Raw genomic sequence first — 17,658 nt, 5'->3', positions numbered from 1 at the left:
AAGCAAAACAAAACAAAACATGCATAAATCAAAAACAAGAAATTAGCAAGCCCCACCACAGTATAGTTTCTTTCATATGAAAAATACAGAATGTGTATATTTCCAGATACACAAGTTATCGAAAAACAAACAAACCAAAACAAAAAAAGAACCACAGCACCATTACCAATTACCATTAATAAATACTTTAGAGGTACTTTTGTCTATTTTTGCTTCACTACATTTCAGAGGTAGGTTTCATTACATGACACTCGATTACATGTTTTTTTTTTTAAAGTTACCCAATGCTTTTAGTGGTTAAAAGGAAAATACAGATTAAATCGCCCAATGACATGACAATCACCTGGCTATTTCTGCTGCCGAATCAGTACGTGCAAGGTATTTTCACATATGTAACAGTTAATTATGTTTGCAGGAGGAGGAGGTCAGGAGCAGAGGTTCTGGCTGTCCGAATCTGGCTTTGGGAACATGGAATATCACCTGTAGCTCAGTTAACCCTGAGCTAGTGCTTGAGGTTGACAGTATATATAGGTAAGGTTAACCTCAATGTACAGCTTGGGCTCTGAAACAGAGAGAGGCCAGACTGTCACTCTGGAGTTGGCACGGCTATCTGGTTAGCTTCATTCAGGTGATTTTCAGTGAAAAATATGTTGAGGCTCAAGACCTTGAATTTCAGAGTACAAACAGGCCTATTTTTTTTTTTTTACATAAATTGGCCAATATAGTGTCCCTAGCCTAGTCTAGTTAAACTCGCCCAATATAAATAGAATCATGATTTTGTTTAGTTTATAATTTTGTCCTTGATAATTTTCCAAATAAAGTGCTTCATCAGTGTCTACCATAAACAAAAATGTGAATATCACTCACACAATACGATGGATCTTGTGTAGACATAAGGATTCATTACACGTAAAACCTGTAACACAACCTGTAAAACAACGACACGACCTCTCTTTTGTGTCTTAAAACAAGCAGCGACTGCAGGGCACATTCTCTTACGAATTTGGGTTATTTCCTCATACTTTACAAAGTTAGTGTAGTATGAGGAAATACTGCTACTACTACCAAGAAAGATAACACATCTTACAAGATGTATAAGTTTCCTCGCGGATGACGGTGGCTCCTGAGTGGCCGCTTACCGCGTGTGGACTTCCTTGTTACCGTTGCTACGGTTACCAGCGATGACTTGGCTGAAGTCCCTCCCTCCGAGTTTGCCCCGTCAGTGCTGCTCACTCAAGTTCCTTTACACACACACACACACACACACACACCCAACCAACCAACCAACCAACCACACAAGGGAGTTTATAGTAAACAGTGAACTTCATATGAAGCGGATGAGGCCGATACAGCGCAAGATATTTATTTTCTTCTACTTGAATTCTACTTTTTAGTCACGGGTACGTACTTTACCCATTCCCCGCTAAATACTTAGTAACAGGATGCACATTGTCGTTGCTGCTAGCCAAACGTTACAACTGTATGTTTTCGGGAAGACTTTTTAATATGTTCATGCAGTACGTTTGTTTGCACTGTTGTTATTGCAGTATTTTTATATTGAGAAGATTTCAGTTGCCGCAGGAAGTTTTACAACATCGGAAATGAAGTAAACATTACGTTTTAACTTGTCAAGCCACACGTGAACTGAAACCTGAGCTATTCTTTTCTCTTAGCTTTGTCTCGTTTACCACAAGCGTCGTCCCCGCTTTCTTTTCGCTATATGTACAATGTGCATGTGACGATTAATTTGACTGCTTGACAGGTGTAACTGGTATTTATTTAACAAATTGAAGTTGGACATACTCCACCCTGTGGCGGAAAATCGTCGGTTGTTATATTTAGATGCTGTTGACTTTTTAGGAAGTTGAGTGAATATGTTTGTTTGGCAGCCTGTAATACGTGAAATATTCTGCCGACACATGCAGCGATATAAAAACATTGAACGACTTGGCAGAAGACAGGAGGTTATGACCCGCTGAACTTAAATAAAAACAGTCCCAGTCATTTGTTTTAAGCTGTGCATTAAAATGTATTTTCTGTAAATACAGGTTCAAAATAAGTGTGACACTTGTGACCAATTTTTATAAGAGGAAGAAAGCAGAGGACAGTTTACATGTTGTGAAATATTCTGAAGATGTGTTGCAAAAAAGTCCACTTTTTTTTTTAGTCAACTTGTTAAAAAAATTTCTCAAGAGGATTATTATTAGACTTTATATTTAATTGTAGTTGTCATGAACAGGTCTGAGAAATGGCACCTCGGTTTTGCCAGTTATTGATCTGTGACAGGCTAGTTGAAAGAATGGAAAATAAAGGTTATGGCTGTTGTGTTTAGTTGGAGACCAACAACTTAAATTGTCTCAGTCTAGCCCTGACCACAATGTTTGCTTAAATGTTGCTAACTGCGGTAGCTCTAACAGCTGTTACATGCCAACCCCAGAGACAGATAAGGCAGCTATGCAAAGCAGGTACCTTTTATGTGTTTAAACACTGGATCTTAGGAAAAGGACAGTTTTCTGGCAGTGAAAACAAGGATCCAGGCATTACATAGGTAGGTTTTTTAAAAAAGTATTTATTTGTTTTCTCTAAAAGTATTGACAACATTTCCAAGTTTTAACACAGGAGGCATTAACCTTGTGTGCTTATGTGGTTAAAGGCTGGAACGATTATAGACAATATTATTGTTGATATTATGAGCCTGAGGAAAAAAGAGCAATTCACCTTAGTTCCCTTTCTTGTTTCCTCTGAAATTCTTAATCATTGTCTTTTGCATAGACCTCATGAGGCTTGACACGCTAAATGTTACACAATTGTTGCATATTAAACAATAGCTAATATTGCTTACCAGTTTATGCAACCATTGAGATGGCTGAACACCAAATGCTGTAATAGATAAATGTAAAAAGTTAAATCTGTGGTAAAATGTTTACTTTATCGTCAAGGTTTGCCAAACCAGTTTAGATTAAATATAATACAGACATTTTAAGTCAACTTTATGAGCAAAGCAAATATGAATCATTTGACTTGTCCTTCCATGTGGGTTTGCCAGTGTGTGTCTGAACCTGCTTTCTCATCTGTTCTTTTACCTGCCTACATGCATGTCAGATTTTTCCTCTGTCTGTTCCACATGTCTGCATTTGCGTAGGTCATCACACACAGCTTCAGAAGCTGCCGTTTATAAATCGATTGAGCAAAGTCACGGTGCACAAGTTGAAGGCAGTCTTCCAAACCAATGCACACAGAACTGTTGTCTGCATAAAACCCACCAGTAATAGAGTAATCAGTCAATATTTCCTGGTAAAGACCACCCTCGTCATACCACAAGTTTCAGCTGCAGTTTTGGGTTTACTTGTCAGATGACATTACTTTCAGCAGCAGCCGTCATCCCTGAATGTAAAGAGAAGAGCAGCAGTAGTTTTAGGTGTGCAGCTAGTACTATGTAGTTTAGGTGTGCAGCTAGTACTATGTAAGTCAAAAACAGAATCAGGATTTGTAGCAGAAAGAGAGAAAGGAACTACACATTTTAAATGAGTGATTCTTGTCTGTTATACGATTGTAACCAATTAATATTAGTTTAATTAGATGTATCAAACAAAACTCCCTTTTATAGACTTCATGTTTTCATGTTTGCACTTCATGCAAATCTCTAATTTCTATACAATTTTATGTACTTTTGCATATAGAACAACAAAAAAAGATATATTTAATGGGAAAGCAGTCATAACTGAACACTCTTTTTGTCTCTCTCATAGGTTTGAGCTGGTAATTAAAGAGGTGGTTGCTAAGAGATGACAGTCGGTGACATTGGTGAAAGCCTCAGATGTTCAGCAGACTAAAGCTCCACTCGTTTGGGATCTTTTTCCTGCACGCCTCAGTCTGTACCTGGCTCATATGAAGGACGTGGAAAACGGTCTTCTATCAACAAACTCATAGTTACCATGGCAGCTTTTACTGCTCCATTTGCCAACACCAGTGCCATGAACTCCATGTTGGCCCATACCGCCTGGCAAAGCCAAGAAAGCAATGATGAGGCAAGTACGAGTGGGAACGGGAACGTTGGACAGAACACTATTCTGGAGAAAACCCACGAGTTCTTCCAGATGTGCGACATCGAGAACAAGGGTTTCATCACCCGACGGGACATGCAGGTGAGGCTTCTGGTTTAAGGACGACTGATAAAGTTCTGCTATCTTTAAACTAGTGTTATAATCTGTTTTAACATTACTAAAAATAATTTATTTCATAGTAGCCAGCAGAAGAATTAGAAAACATCATTACTACCAACTTTAATCATTCCTAATCAGTTACGTTTTTGCACTGTTTCAATCATTATTCTAAAACCACAGTTTACACATCACATTTTTATTGTGTTTAAAGATAACAGGTCATCATTTATCCAGAATAATATGCAGGGATGTGTCCGCACACTCATTAATGATGCTGAACAGGACACGGATACGACATGCACACCCTTTTCAAAGCAACATAATAGACACTCAGAGACAGAGAGCCACGCGGAAGCTTTGTCATGCAGCTCCTCCACTCACATTATTGTGCAGATTCATTTGCCCCTCAGATATTCATCCAGGCCACGGCTTACACTTTGATGAAGCACTTCTAGGCTCTTGCTCTGAGGAGGACAAACACGTAGAAGATAAGCTTTGATCTGCGGTTTATGATAATGGTTTCTAATTTAACTAGTAATGATGACGAGAGTCCAGTCCTCAAAATTATTTATATGAACATCTGCACTGACTGCTCTCTACTTAAAGGCAATACTTGTCGTGTTACAGGGTTTGTTTTCACACTTTGCTTTCAGCTGACAACGACTGTGACGATATAACAGCTAAATAAACAGCGCTGCTTAAGTTTATTTTCACTGTTGACATTGTAATTTCAGTGGCTGAGTCATTTTCACTTGGCTTCACAGCTTAAAATCCATTTCCAACCACGATCACGAAGGGGATGGCTTTACAGTTGAACTGTTTGCCAACATAAGGGATATGTTCTTCAGATAACACTTCAGAGGAACAGCTGATAGTTGTAGAAAGATGGTATCATTTCTGTGTCCCTGCCCTAGATTTTAAGGGTGCGCATCAGTCAACATTTGCAACAGTGTAAACATCACATAAACTCAAATTGCTTGCAGAGGTGTGGCTGTGTTGGCTTTTGTTAAAGAAAAGAAGTTGCTGTCATGTGCAGTTCTTTAGGAGAATCTCTCTTTCCCACGTTCCTTTGGATTAACCTTTTAAAGCCTTAAATTCTGAAAGATTATGAGAGATTGATAGTCTTGCATCGCCATCATTTCCAGTGGAGATGCCAATGGTCACAAACTGAAGGCTGTATCTACACGAGAAAGATTGTTTCACTGCATGAGTGTGAAACAGTGTTTTGCTAAACAAGATATATATCCGTTAAAGAAGCTCTAGAGCTTATTTGGTTCAATTTAGAATCACCAGGAATAAAAGGAAAATAACCTGACTGTTCCTTAGCTCACAATTTCCACTGCGCACGACTCTCCTTATAAAACTCTACTGTTAAGTTTCAGTTCTAATAATATCCTTGAATATCTGCTGTATGTTCTGTCTTGATTAACAGAGGCTGAACAGTGAGCTTCCTCTAAGTGCGGAGGAGTTGGAGAATGTATTTGATACCCTTGATTCTGATAACAACGGATACCTCACCCTGGAAGAGTTCTCCTCTGGCTTTAGTACGTTTTCTCTCCGTTTCATGTTCAAATAGGAGCATCACACTTCTTATTAATCATCTAAGCTCTTGATCTTTTTTTAGGTTCCTTTTTGTTTGGTAATACCATTGCTGAAGAGGAAGTCATGGGGGAGAAGAACAGCTTGCCAGAGGTCCTGTACCAGACACACAGAGAAGAGGGCCTGGCAAAAGCAGAAGAGGATGAGGAGGAAAAACACTTTTGCATGCTTATGGAGAGCCTTGGAGCTAACAATGTCTTTGAAGAGTGAGTACTGTATGAGTGTCTTTGCACACCTTTGTGCATTTTGTACATTAAATTTGAAATGAAAACCTATTTAAAGCCTGACACTTTAATCAGCATGAGAAAAACTTTGTTTCCTCTTATAAGCAAACCTCTTGGTAGAGTATGTCTGCTTAAAATTTCAAGTCATTTTTATATGATTACATTAAAAACATAGTAATTTAGTGTTACGCCTTAAGATTTTCAAAGAAACTTGACTTTCTCAAAATCTTTATACTTAAAACTGCCTTCACAAACCTCATTAATGTAAGCTTTCATGTTTTTTCCTCTTTCATGACTGCTTCTTTGTAACTGCTGTTGAGGTCTGTTTAGAGTTTTCTTTGTTAGCATGAAAACTATGTAGTGACAGACTCTTACGAAATGCATGACTAGACTAACCTTTAACAAGCAACTCTATAAATAATAAAAGCAAACAGTAGTGGAGGTGGATGCCAGACTTACACATCCTGTTGGCTTCCACCTACCTGGTTAGAGGTGAACAATGACATTTTAGTTCAGATGAATTTGTGCAGCACTAACTGATATTGATTTTGGGAAGACCTGGAGAATAAATATTTCAAAATGTTTCTGACTTTCTTAGTCTAATAACTTAAAGGCATGTTGATAAGCTGTTGTTGTTCTGTTCCATAGTAGGAACAGAATGTAACAGGTTATAGATGTTCCAGAAATCAACACTTATTGCTTTTATTTAATATATTTTTCATTTTGTGTAATGTACTGGGATATTTATCATTACAGCTTTTTGTATTTATTAGAGCTGTTGTTATATTTTCCATATTTTGTAATTATATTTGCAATATATAATAAATTGTATTATTTAATTTAGTTTAGTTAGTTGCTATTATTACTGTGTTGGAGAAACTGTGACCACATAATATCACTGGGATGAATAAAGTGATTCTGATTACAGCCGCTTAGGAGGGCATTGGGGGCTCCACCTGCATTGACCTAAAGCTGTTTGGTCTTTGACCAATATTTAGCAATTTCAGGGTCTGAAGGTGTGAAAGACTTTCAGGATGGAGAACCTTCACACAGCAGCTTGTGACTTTCAGTATTAGTGTCCCATTTCAAATCAAATGCTATAATTTTGCACCAACTACATGATACCCACCTTAAAGTCATTGTTTGTTTGTTTTTTAGCACCCAGATAAAATAAACTGAAAATAGAGTTAGGCGATCTAAAATAAAATACAGCAAATTTTATAGCAAGATAAACTAAATGAGGGAAATAGAGATGAACTAACAGTATAAATGTGGCATGTAGTCGTTGCCAGGGAACAGAGGCGAACGGGAACATTTCTGAAGAAATTCTGAGTGTGCATATGGTACTACAGGGTCAGTTGTCAGAAGACAATAGGCCGTACCAGGTTGGATGAAGACCAAATCAGAAGCAAAGGACCTGCTCAGAAGCTGATTAGTAAAAATCTGTGAGGAGAGGTTACTATAGCGACTCCTGCCAGTGGCGGTGGTTGGGGGTGACATACACTTCTGTGTACCTCAGGGTCAGACACAGAGAGCTCGCCAAACAGAATTTAAGCTCTGAAGCAAATGCTTTCCAAGCAAAAATCAAAAGTTGTATCGTAAGAATTCCTTCACTGTGAATAGCTGCAACTTCTCGACTAGAAAATACTAAATTTTCATGTTTGTAGAGTTTATTATATGGACGAGGTGACAGTGTAAAAACAACCTCTGACTCTGATTTTCAGACTTAATGCTATTTCTGTTTTCTTAATGCATTGGTTGTAGACATTGAAGCACATAAAAAACATTTAAACCAGCATGAAGAGCGTTATAGTTAGATTCTTACAGTGCAATAATAATTATCGATTTCTCAAGGTTAAACATAAAATATCCTTTTAAAAATTATGTGATTACGGAGGAGCTGCTTTTCTTCATTGTTATTGTCATGTGCTGTTGCTGTGGTAAAATCTCTAACATTCCCCACCGCATTACTTCTATTTTTCTTCCAAATAACGGTACTTATTTCCTCATGAACCCTTGTGACAAAGACATCTGATATCAGTAAATGAATTGGCTTAGCCGCTGCAATTATCTGCTTAATTTTGTCCCATCAGTCCTGCTGAAGTGCGCAGTCTTTGGGCCCAGCTGCACCGGGATGAACCACACCTTTTATCCAATTTCGAGGACTTCCTAGGTAGAGTGACATCCCAGATCCGAGAAGCCAACCAGGAGAAGAGGGAGATGGAGAGTGCTCTCAAAAGGTCAGAAAACATTCATGTATATTTGATGCAGTCGTCATGAAAGGTTGAAATATTATTGGAGGTTTTTCAGATTTGAATGACTGACAGTGCTGCGACAAAGCTCCTTAATCACTGTGTAAATCATTTACAGAAGCTTTTTCTCTCTAGTGCATTATTATTTTAGTGATCAATTTTATAGATCTGTTATGTCAACAGGGTTATTTATATACATTGCACAATATTATATCTAACTGTTATATCTAAATCAGGAAAGCAGCAACACATGATAATGAGATCCAGCGACTATACGAGGAGATGGAGCAGCAAATAAAAAGTGAAAAGGAGAGAATTGTGCTGCAGGTACAAAGCAATCACTGGTGTTTTCTGTTAGAGTCGACTTACCTTTGCTCTGTCAGATGTTTTGCATTTTAATCTGACTTTTCAACTTTGTTCTTTGTCCACTGAAGGACTATGAGCGGTTTCTGTCTCGCAGTCAGGACCTGGAGCTGCAGCTGTCCCGTAAGGAGAAGGAGCTGGAACAACTCTTCCAGAAACAGAAAAGAGTGAGCTGAATTTAGCAGAATGATTTCCACCACTGTCCCACGCTGGAGTATTTAGATGAAATCTAATAGAGAGAAAATAAATTACAGATGAAACTCTTTAACCCAAGTGAGGTAAATTCAGTTGTTAAAACATGTGAGACACGACAGATAACAGAATGGAGTCATAAAGTAATTCACTCTTCACCATAAATGCTAGACAGATAGTAGCAGGTTATATCACACCTTTATGCTTTTATGATTAATTACCAAGCTGAAAATTAGTTCTGGTCATGCTGGTTTGCTGTTTATGCAGAACAATCAACCACACATCATAATGGCTGCTACAGCTTAAGCAGCATCCAGTCTGATAATGCTGATTATTCTCTTTTACTGGTTTATGCACCGAATGCACTCCAGACCACAAGTGTTTGGACAGTTTCACATGGCTCTGTCAGCAGCACCAACATTTTAAAACGAAGGCATGAATAATGCAGTAGGAAAATACTCAACACAGTGTCCAAAAGTTACAACGCGGAAAACCCAATTTTATTTTTTTCTTTGTGCATCTTTGTGGCATTTTGACACCTGTGGGATTGTTATTCTCCACAGACTTTGAGCCTCTAGTTGAAACCGCACACTGTTTTATCCTGTTACTTGAATCATAACTGGAAAAATGCCTAAAGTATACAAGAGCATCCTGCACGCTCACATTCAGCGTATTAGACAACGTCACATTACTAACAAGGACAAGAATCCTAAACAGCAGGGTTAAGAGGCTGTATAATCATGACTGGCTAATTTAATCTGATCTTAATGCAGTAACATATCTGATGTTACTGTATCCTAGCTTCATGCTGTCCTCATATTAATAGAAGTTAAAGTTACATCAGGCATTTATAATGAGTATTCATGAAATGCTGTCGTATTTAAGGAGACAGTGTAACCAGTTATATTTATCTATCTTATCAGAGGTGTCTTCTTTTCCTTTTTTCTTTTTTCGCTACCCACCTACCTCCAGTTGGAGAGTCAGTGCCAGGAACTACACAGTGAGCAGCATGTGACCAAGGTGGAGAATGTGAAGTTAAAGCAGACAAATGATGAGTTGGCACAGGAGCTGGAAAACACCTCCCAGGAGCTGATGTTGGCACAGGAGCAGCTGAGTTTACTGCAAGAGCAGTCCACACGACTACATGAAGAAAAAGAGATGTAAGCGATGACTGATCTCGGTTTATCTGATGTTTTGGTACCTCGAGCTCTTGCTCTCTCAATTTCTTATCTGTTGCTGATTGATTAGGATGCAAAACTTTGATACTGAAGACATAAATATAATTTGTAAAAACAAAGTAATGTCCACCATACTTTTTACTGCCGTCATGCAAACCCGACGGTTAATAAGCTATTAAACATCTAAAAATATTTACAAACGTATATGGACTCGTAGAACTCATACTCTTACTCATATTGTAAGTATTTCTGATTTCATTGGCATTTATTCTTATATATTGAATTTTGTATGAACCCACAGTCTGTCAGTTGTGTTTTTTTTTTGTTTTTTTTTATTACTAATGCTGTAAAAACTGTCTCGAAACACTATAAACTTGTTCAAGTCATATGTGAGAAGTGTAAATGCAAAATACAGTATAATGCAATGACAGAGTATTAATAATCACTGATGTCTTGCTGTTTAAAATAGAGAAATATACAGAATAACTGAAGGCCTGCAGAGAGAGCGAGAAAGTCTCCTTAAACAACTGGACCTGCTAAGGTATGGATCAGAATAAAGAAGGTACAGCTGTACATGTCTGCTTTAGAAAGAATTGGAGTGTACAGAAACATGACATGAGTTTTGGGTGTTTTGTCTCTATTTCTTTCCCACTGATGAGCTCCAAAGCCAATTTTCGCAACCGAAACAAGTTATCCAAAAAAGTAATTTCTTTCTGTTTTCATGTGAGATTTGTTGTTTAACTAAATCAGAACAGCACTGAGGAGCAAACATCTCAGTTGGTAATTCATCTTTTACAAGTGTACCAGTCCCATAACAAAGAAAAACTGATTAGTTTCTCAGCCTCAAAGCCTTTTCAGAAGATGAGTTTTTGATCCTTTAAGGCTGCTTTTGAAAGAAATGTTGCTTTACAGTAAATGACAGCGATTCCTATCCGATTATCCAAAGGCTTTTTTCTGTATCAGCTCCAGACCGCGTGTTTGGACGGTTTCACGCCTCTGTCTGCAGCACCAACAATTTGAAATGAATGAATGAATAATGCATCAAGAAAATAACTCAACATGGGACAACCCCTTTTTTTGTATTGCATTTTTACGTCCAGCATGATCGTTATCCTGCACAGACAGTGGGCTTCCATATGAAATGGCACACTGTTTTATCCCATTATCTGGATCACTGGAAAGTATGCAGGAGCATTCTGCATGCTCACATTCAGCCAGCTCCTTTAAAACGTATTAGACAACATTTCTGTATCGAGCATTACAAGAATCCTAATCATCAGGGCGAAGATGTGGCATAATCATGACCGGTGAATTTAATCTGATCTTAATCTGACCGAGTTGCGTTACACTTGCTGTGGACCGAAACGACAGCAGTCGCAACAACAACGACACATGGGCTGAAGTGTCTGAACTGAATCTAACAGAGAAAAGTTTCTGCTGATGATTTAAGTATAAAGAAGGTTTTTCAAAAAGATTTAATTTGAAGAACAAAGAAATTGCGCCTTGTATATATTTGAATGTTTGAACCACTTTGACTGAAGTTCTCAGTCTTTATTTTTTATCCCTTCTTTCTTTTCAGGGAGATGAACAAACATTTACGAGATGAAAGGGACATTTGCTATCAGGTGTGTTTCGTGTGTGAATTTCATTCCCTTGATTATTTAAATTTATCCTCTCAGTTCATTTTATTTTTGCCCTTTTTAAAAAGATTGCAAATACAGTATATATATAAAAATATCAGACTCTCGTGCCATATTGCAAATAAACACTGTGACTCTGCAGAAACCAAAGAATTCTAAAACATCGGGTTTGAAGCCTTTAATTGGTGTCGGGAAACGCATAAATACAGATGTCTTCAAAAGGTAACAAATGTCATTACCTTGAATGGAAGGCAAGCCAAAGCTTATACACCCTTGGCTATTTATTTTATGTATTAATGTTTATTGTATGTGCAATGTTACTTTCTATCTGCAGTGAGGATGAGGAGGAACTAACCTCCAGCTCTATGAGGCACCGCTTAGTCAATGGGTCATGCCAGCCGTTTTGTGCAGCACAAGCAAGAGGCCAAGGACATCTCCAGAGAATCATTTCAATTGAGGAGGACCACCTCCCCTCCTTCCTGATTGACTGTCAAGTCCAAACCCCACTTCAAGAATGCAATGAAGGAAAGAAGGTCTCAGATAATGAAGACAATATAGACTTGGTGATGAGTGATATTCATGCTCGCATGTCTTCAGCCTCGCACCAACAAAGCATGGAGAAAATGGAAACCCCCTCGTCTCCGAGAGGCCAGCCTGTTGGCAAAGAGAACAGCATGAATGTAAGCTTCGTCACGCTGTTGTAGCGTCAACTTTCTCACACATGCAATATGCGAGCCTTTGCTGACTGGCAATAAAAAGCGAGTTCTCATATTCTTTAGGTCTTATTCCTGTTCGTCCTGTTTCTTTAGGAGGAAATTAGCACTTTAGCACCTGAACGCCTCTTCAAGATCGTCCTGGTAGGAAATTCTAGTGTTGGAAAGACCTGCCTCCTCCGACGATTTTGTGATGACGCCTTCCACCCCGGCACCTCCGCCACTGTGGGTACGTATTTTATAGTGTAAACAGACATTAGCTGGTTTAAGAAAAGCATTCGAAGCTCTGTGGTTGACCTCGAGCTTTGTATGCGTTTGCCTGTACAGCACTAAATGTAACAGTTGGTTATGACAGTTTTTTTCTCCTCGGGGTGCAGTGCTGTCAGCAATGAACGTTCAATCCAGGGCTGAAATAGCCTTAAACACGATCAAACTGTAAAGTATAATAACCTTTGGCGTTATATGCTTATGATGTCATTTGTTTTGTCTGAATGTGCAGGTATAGACTACAGTGTAAAAACAATAGCTGTGGATAACAGCCAGGTGGCGCTGCAGCTGTGGGATACAGCAGGACAGGAGAGGTGAGCTTTTCAGACACTGTCAGGTGTGGATTTGGCTGAGATCTTTAAACTTTCTAATCTGTTCTTATTTTTTTCTCTAATGTGATCAAATGTTCTCAAGTAACAGAAGCAATGATCAAGCAAAACGTTTTTTTTCTTATGCGGTGACAAAACCTTCGCATGTTTTTACCTGAGTAAAGAGGCAGAAAAAGTACTTTTCCATTATGTAAGCTGTACCCATAAATTTGCTACTTCCTCCTGCTTGTCCTGCAGGTATCGAAGCATCACCAAGCAGTTCTTTCGTAAGGCTGATGGTGTGGTTGTGATGTATGATATCACTACTGAGGAGAGTTTCACAGCTGTAAGACAGTGGCTCACTAGTGTTAAGGTAAGGCAGTACCAGTCACAAAAACACCACAATCCCATTTTTGTGTTTTGCTTTATTTTGCTTACCTGCTATAAAAAACAAACAAATTACATTAAAAAACAAAAAAACAAGGCTGTTTTAGCCTGTGCTCTTTCCTTAACTTGCTTCACAGGAAGGGGCAGGTGAGGACATCCCCGTCATGCTCCTGGGAAACAAAACAGACAAGGAGACTCAAAGAGAAGTTCAGAAAAGTATCGGCGAAAGATTAGCCAAGGTCTGTGTCTGTTGTTGCTGCTAAGCATGAGATTCTGTTTTAGTCACTGTTAGTTTCTGGTCAGTCATACTACAAATGAAAGAAACATGAAGAATAATTAAAAGAAAAGAATTAAAAGAAGCATGAATGAATAATTAATATTCATAATTTAGGTTTTTTTTTTTATCCTTCTAATCTCTAGCGGGTGTTGTAGTTTCTATAGTTACTGGACAGAGTCTTGTGAACTAATATTGCTATATAAGAAATGTTTCTTTCTTAGTGCTTTTACAATTTTCAGTGTAGGATTTATCGTCTACATTTCTCAAGGTAGCACAGAAGTCATTTTAGAATAGAATAGAAATATCCTATTTCCCCATGATCGGAAGGTCGGTGGTTCGAATCCACTGAACAGCTACCCTGAGGTACCCCTGAGCAAGGTACCGTCCCTACACACTGCTCCCCGGGCGCCCAATGGCTGCCCACTGCTTCACTGAGTGAATGGGTTAAATGCAGAGAGGAATTTCCCCAAGGGGGTCAATAAAGTACACATTCTTTCTTTTACTGTCCTTCATTGGATCATTGGGGAAATTCATGTGTTCCAGCAGTTTTAGTTTTAGTCAAAAGTTTTAGATTTCCTTGTAAGATTCTTTTAATCTGTCACCTTTTGGCTCTTTTAGGACTGCCAGATGACGTTCTATGAGTGCAGCGCCTGCTCTGGGTACAATGTCGTGGAGTCCATGGTTCATTTAGCCAGGTGAGCAAAAATAATGACATTTCAGCAACATTTTGCCCTGCAGGAAACTTCAGTTTGGCAAACTGTGGAGTGATTATCAGTGAGACTCTTCCTGCACCAATATACATCTTTATATGTGACAATACACTACTTAACAAATTTATTAGACCACCTGTAATAAAAACAAGAAAACAAAAATATATTAGAAACATGTTATTTAATTAAAAAAAAAAATGAATCCACATTTTTATAGCCAAGTTTGAGTTGGCACACTGGACTTCTTACTTATGAGAAGTCAATAATTAATCAAGCTTAATGTTTAATCACTAAAACTTATTTTTCTGCTCATGAAATGGCAAATGGCCTGTATTTGTATAGCGCTTTACACGTTCAGTGAAGGTAAATAAATAACTAATTTGGCATTAAATAAAAATGTGCTTTACTGTTTTCTACAGCTTTTTTGTAAAACAGCACATTTTAAAATTATTCAGTAACAACCGTAATTACAATTTGGCATTAAAAATATAGTTTCAGTTACACAGCTTGAGCATACTACTGGATTAACCATTACAAAAACATAAAACATTTGGTATTTACCACTACTTTTAACTGGTAATTACTGTGGTAAGTACTGTATAAAGACGTAAGTCAAAAGTTTGTAACAATAAGAAAGCAGTCACGTAAAATGCCCAAGTGAAAGTAAAAGAGTAACAGTAACCTGTTTTATGAAATTACTGCTAAAAATTAGGATACTGTAGGTTTGTGAATCTAGACAGCATTATGGTGTGAGTGAGGATTATGGTTCTGGTCTTGGACACAAGAAACAAAAGAAAACAAAATGGTTACTAGAATATTTTTCGTTCTCTGAAAACGCAGTGAGGTATCTCACCATGCGAAGGGCCCGATGGCATGATCAGTCCCTGAAGCTCCAGTATCACTCGGCCTGTCCAAAGGGAGCCCTGTTCTGCAGGCAGTAGAGTCTAATAAAAGTATGTGATAACACCAGCACTTGTAAGCAGGGCCCACGAGTAGCCATATGTCTGATGGAATGCACTCACAGTTATACAGGAGGTTTCAGTCCTTGGCACACATACACCACCAGCCAGCTGCTCCTGGGGAAAATAAAAAATCACGAGTGAGAGCTCAGGACATGGACTGGTTGAACTGGTTACCTTTTCAAACATCCCTAGCGCCTTATCACTATCTGGCAAATTACACAGGAAGATAATGCATGTCGTACACAACAATGAAAAAAAGGTTCCTTCACACCATCTCTCAAACGTCAGCACTTACCATTATGAGCCAAACGTGTACTATAGTTAGCACCCAAGTATTCTGAGTGGTTTCTGTCAGTCCTCAAGGGGGGAGTCCATGCACAGTGTCAGCAGCAGCCACAGACCACGAATGTAACACTAGAGCGTCAGAGATACCCACTGCCATGCATTGCATATAGCAGCACTATTAGCACAGGTACTCTGACGTGCTAGTCTGCAATTTTTGCTGTCAAATAAAGTAACTTGTTACGACATCTTAACCACTTACAAAACAAACCCAAATGAATGCAAGTGGAATTTACATCATGGTTTCACCAGAGGACCCTTCCCATAGTGAGAAAAAACTAATCACTGATGAAGACAGAGCAGAGTTAATGCATATGCACGTTTGCATTTTCATAGCAAATCCAACTCCAAAGGGCGAAGCGCATCATGATGCACATCAAGGCTCCTGTTAGAAATTGCTACATTTTTGTTTCATTATGTCTCGTAGAATTCTGAAAGAGCAAGAAGACCAAGAAAAGGAGAAGACTGTCCATCTCGTCAGTATCCACTCAGAGAAGAAGAGATCCTGCTGCTGACAGATAAACAGTTGACACTTACACAGAAGCACTACCCTTTACGTAGATACACGTTGTAAAAGTGTGATCACATGTGCAAGCGAGAACATATCGTGCTGATTGTCATCACAAAATTGTTTACTCTTTGCATTAAAAGTTCTCTGTTATAAATGTGTGATTTGCCAAACTAGTGACAGTTTAAAAATCACTTATTCACGAGGATGAAGTAAAACACGAGTCATAGCTAGTATGTGGATTTCCCTCCGTGGGTCAGATGTAAATATCACTGAACAAATGTTAAGCTAAGTTCACTCTTTTTCAAGTCAAACTAGGACATTTTTAATGAAGGATACTTACTCACATTTGAATGTAACTCACAAATTTCCAATATTTAATAATCTTCCAAAAGCTTTGTAGTATTCAAATGTGGAGTTTTTGCTTTTAATATATGAATTCAGTGTTTAAATGTTTCGCCTTTACATCTTTTTCAAACATTTCAGGTGGACTTAATAGTGTGAATAACTGTAGCATATGACTCATTGTCAAACAACATTACATTTAACACTACTTTTGAAAAGCCTTTGGTGTTCAGGTTTAGATCGCTTTTTAAGTTCGTGGTTAGTCTTTGGACCAAGATTAACTGTGGTGTTAAATAACATTTCGGGATATTATGGTTGCTTCACTTGGTGAACTGCAGTTATATCTTTTTAATGAACAAACAAAAAATGTCATTTAGTATTTGTCCCACAGCTGTTATTGTTCATGTTATTTTATATTACAGGTGTTGTTATAGCAGTACTGCAAGTTACTAGGCTACATGTGTATTAACATGAGAACTCATCTCAGCTTTATTTTGAAAGACACACCTTTGTTCCCAAGAGACCAGACAGTTGACAAATATTTATTCAACTTTTCACTTTACTATGTTTGGTGCCAAGTATTTATGAAAATGATATTCCTGTAACTTGATATGTAATTTGTAACAATGTGGTTTTGGTAAAAAAAAAAAAAAAAGTACTCTCACTAACAGTGAATCACTACTGCCAGGATCTTGCACATTACTCTCATGTAGACATACATATGTATATAAAAAATGGAAATGCCGATAACTTAATAATAGCTATGTGTACAGTTTATGTGAAAAGCACGGTAGGACTTTGTTTCCTTTCTGGCACCATGAAATAAAAATATATTGTACAGCATCACCTGGTGGATATGTTTGGACATTGCAGTTTATTGAGTTTTCAAACTTACAGTACATGACAATATGTGAAACAATATATTCAACAATAAAAAAGTAATACATGTGCAATCAGCATGCTGATTTAATAGATTTTTTATAACTTATTCCGTCGCCATGTTTGTGTTTAATAAGTCGGATGTTTGTCCGAATATGTTTTCTTTCTGAATCTAAAGGTGCTCTTTCGATGCAGGTATTATTATAGATAAATAACCTTTAATTTGAATTAACTGTAAGCATAAATGACTCGTGATATTGCTTATTTGTGCCAATAGCTTTGATCCTGTACACACGATGATCCTGTATAAAATGCACACGATCAAAGCAATTATCAAACCGTGTGCTCT

At 37.9% G+C, this 17,658-nt stretch overlaps 1 protein-coding gene across 2 annotated transcripts; it reads left to right on the top strand.

The window, feature by feature from the left end:
* Positions 1–1,264: 1,264 nt before the first annotated feature.
* On the top strand, positions 1,265–17,368 carry cracr2aa (calcium release activated channel regulator 2Aa). 2 transcript variants are annotated; one of them, XM_080875152.1, is made up of 18 exons: positions 1,265–1,400; positions 3,750–4,145; positions 5,596–5,707; positions 5,788–5,968; positions 8,080–8,226; positions 8,475–8,565; positions 8,673–8,768; positions 9,766–9,953; positions 10,441–10,512; positions 11,551–11,596; positions 11,754–11,833; positions 11,946–12,291; positions 12,421–12,553; positions 12,824–12,905; positions 13,158–13,272; positions 13,424–13,525; positions 14,182–14,258; positions 16,005–17,368. In XM_080875152.1, the coding sequence occupies exons 2-18, from the start codon at positions 3,936–3,938 to the stop codon at positions 16,090–16,092; spliced, it is 2,166 nt and encodes a 721-aa protein (XP_080731278.1). In that variant the 5' UTR covers positions 1,265–1,400; positions 3,750–3,935; the 3' UTR covers positions 16,093–17,368. The 2 variants fall into 2 exon arrangements, with proteins under 2 accessions (XP_080731278.1, XP_080731279.1); XM_080875153.1 differs by lacking the exon at positions 1,265–1,400 and adding an exon at positions 1,428–2,548.
* The last annotated feature ends 290 nt before the right edge of the window (positions 17,369–17,658 follow it).

Source organism: Rhamphochromis sp. 'chilingali', assembly GCF_963969265.1.
Source record: "Rhamphochromis sp. 'chilingali' genome assembly, chromosome: 2".
In the NCBI taxonomy this organism is placed as follows: Eukaryota; Metazoa; Chordata; class Actinopteri; order Cichliformes; family Cichlidae; genus Rhamphochromis; species Rhamphochromis sp. 'chilingali'.
This window is presented reverse-complemented; position numbering and strand designations above follow the sequence as displayed.

What these genes read in the sequence shown, in the direction of transcription:
- cracr2aa (XM_080875152.1), top strand. Translation starts at nt 3,936, where the DNA reads ATGGCAGCTTTTACTGCTCCATTTGCCAACACCAGTGCCATGAACTCC. An exon ending in TCACCCGACGGGACATGCAG is followed by an intron (nt 4,146 to 5,595) that starts GTGAGGCTTCTG and finishes CTTGATTAACAG; the next exon opens with AGGCTGAACAGTGAGCTTCC. An exon ending in AATACAGATGTCTTCAAAAG is followed by an intron (nt 11,834 to 11,945) that starts GTAACAAATGTC and finishes TTCTATCTGCAG; the next exon opens with TGAGGATGAGGAGGAACTAA.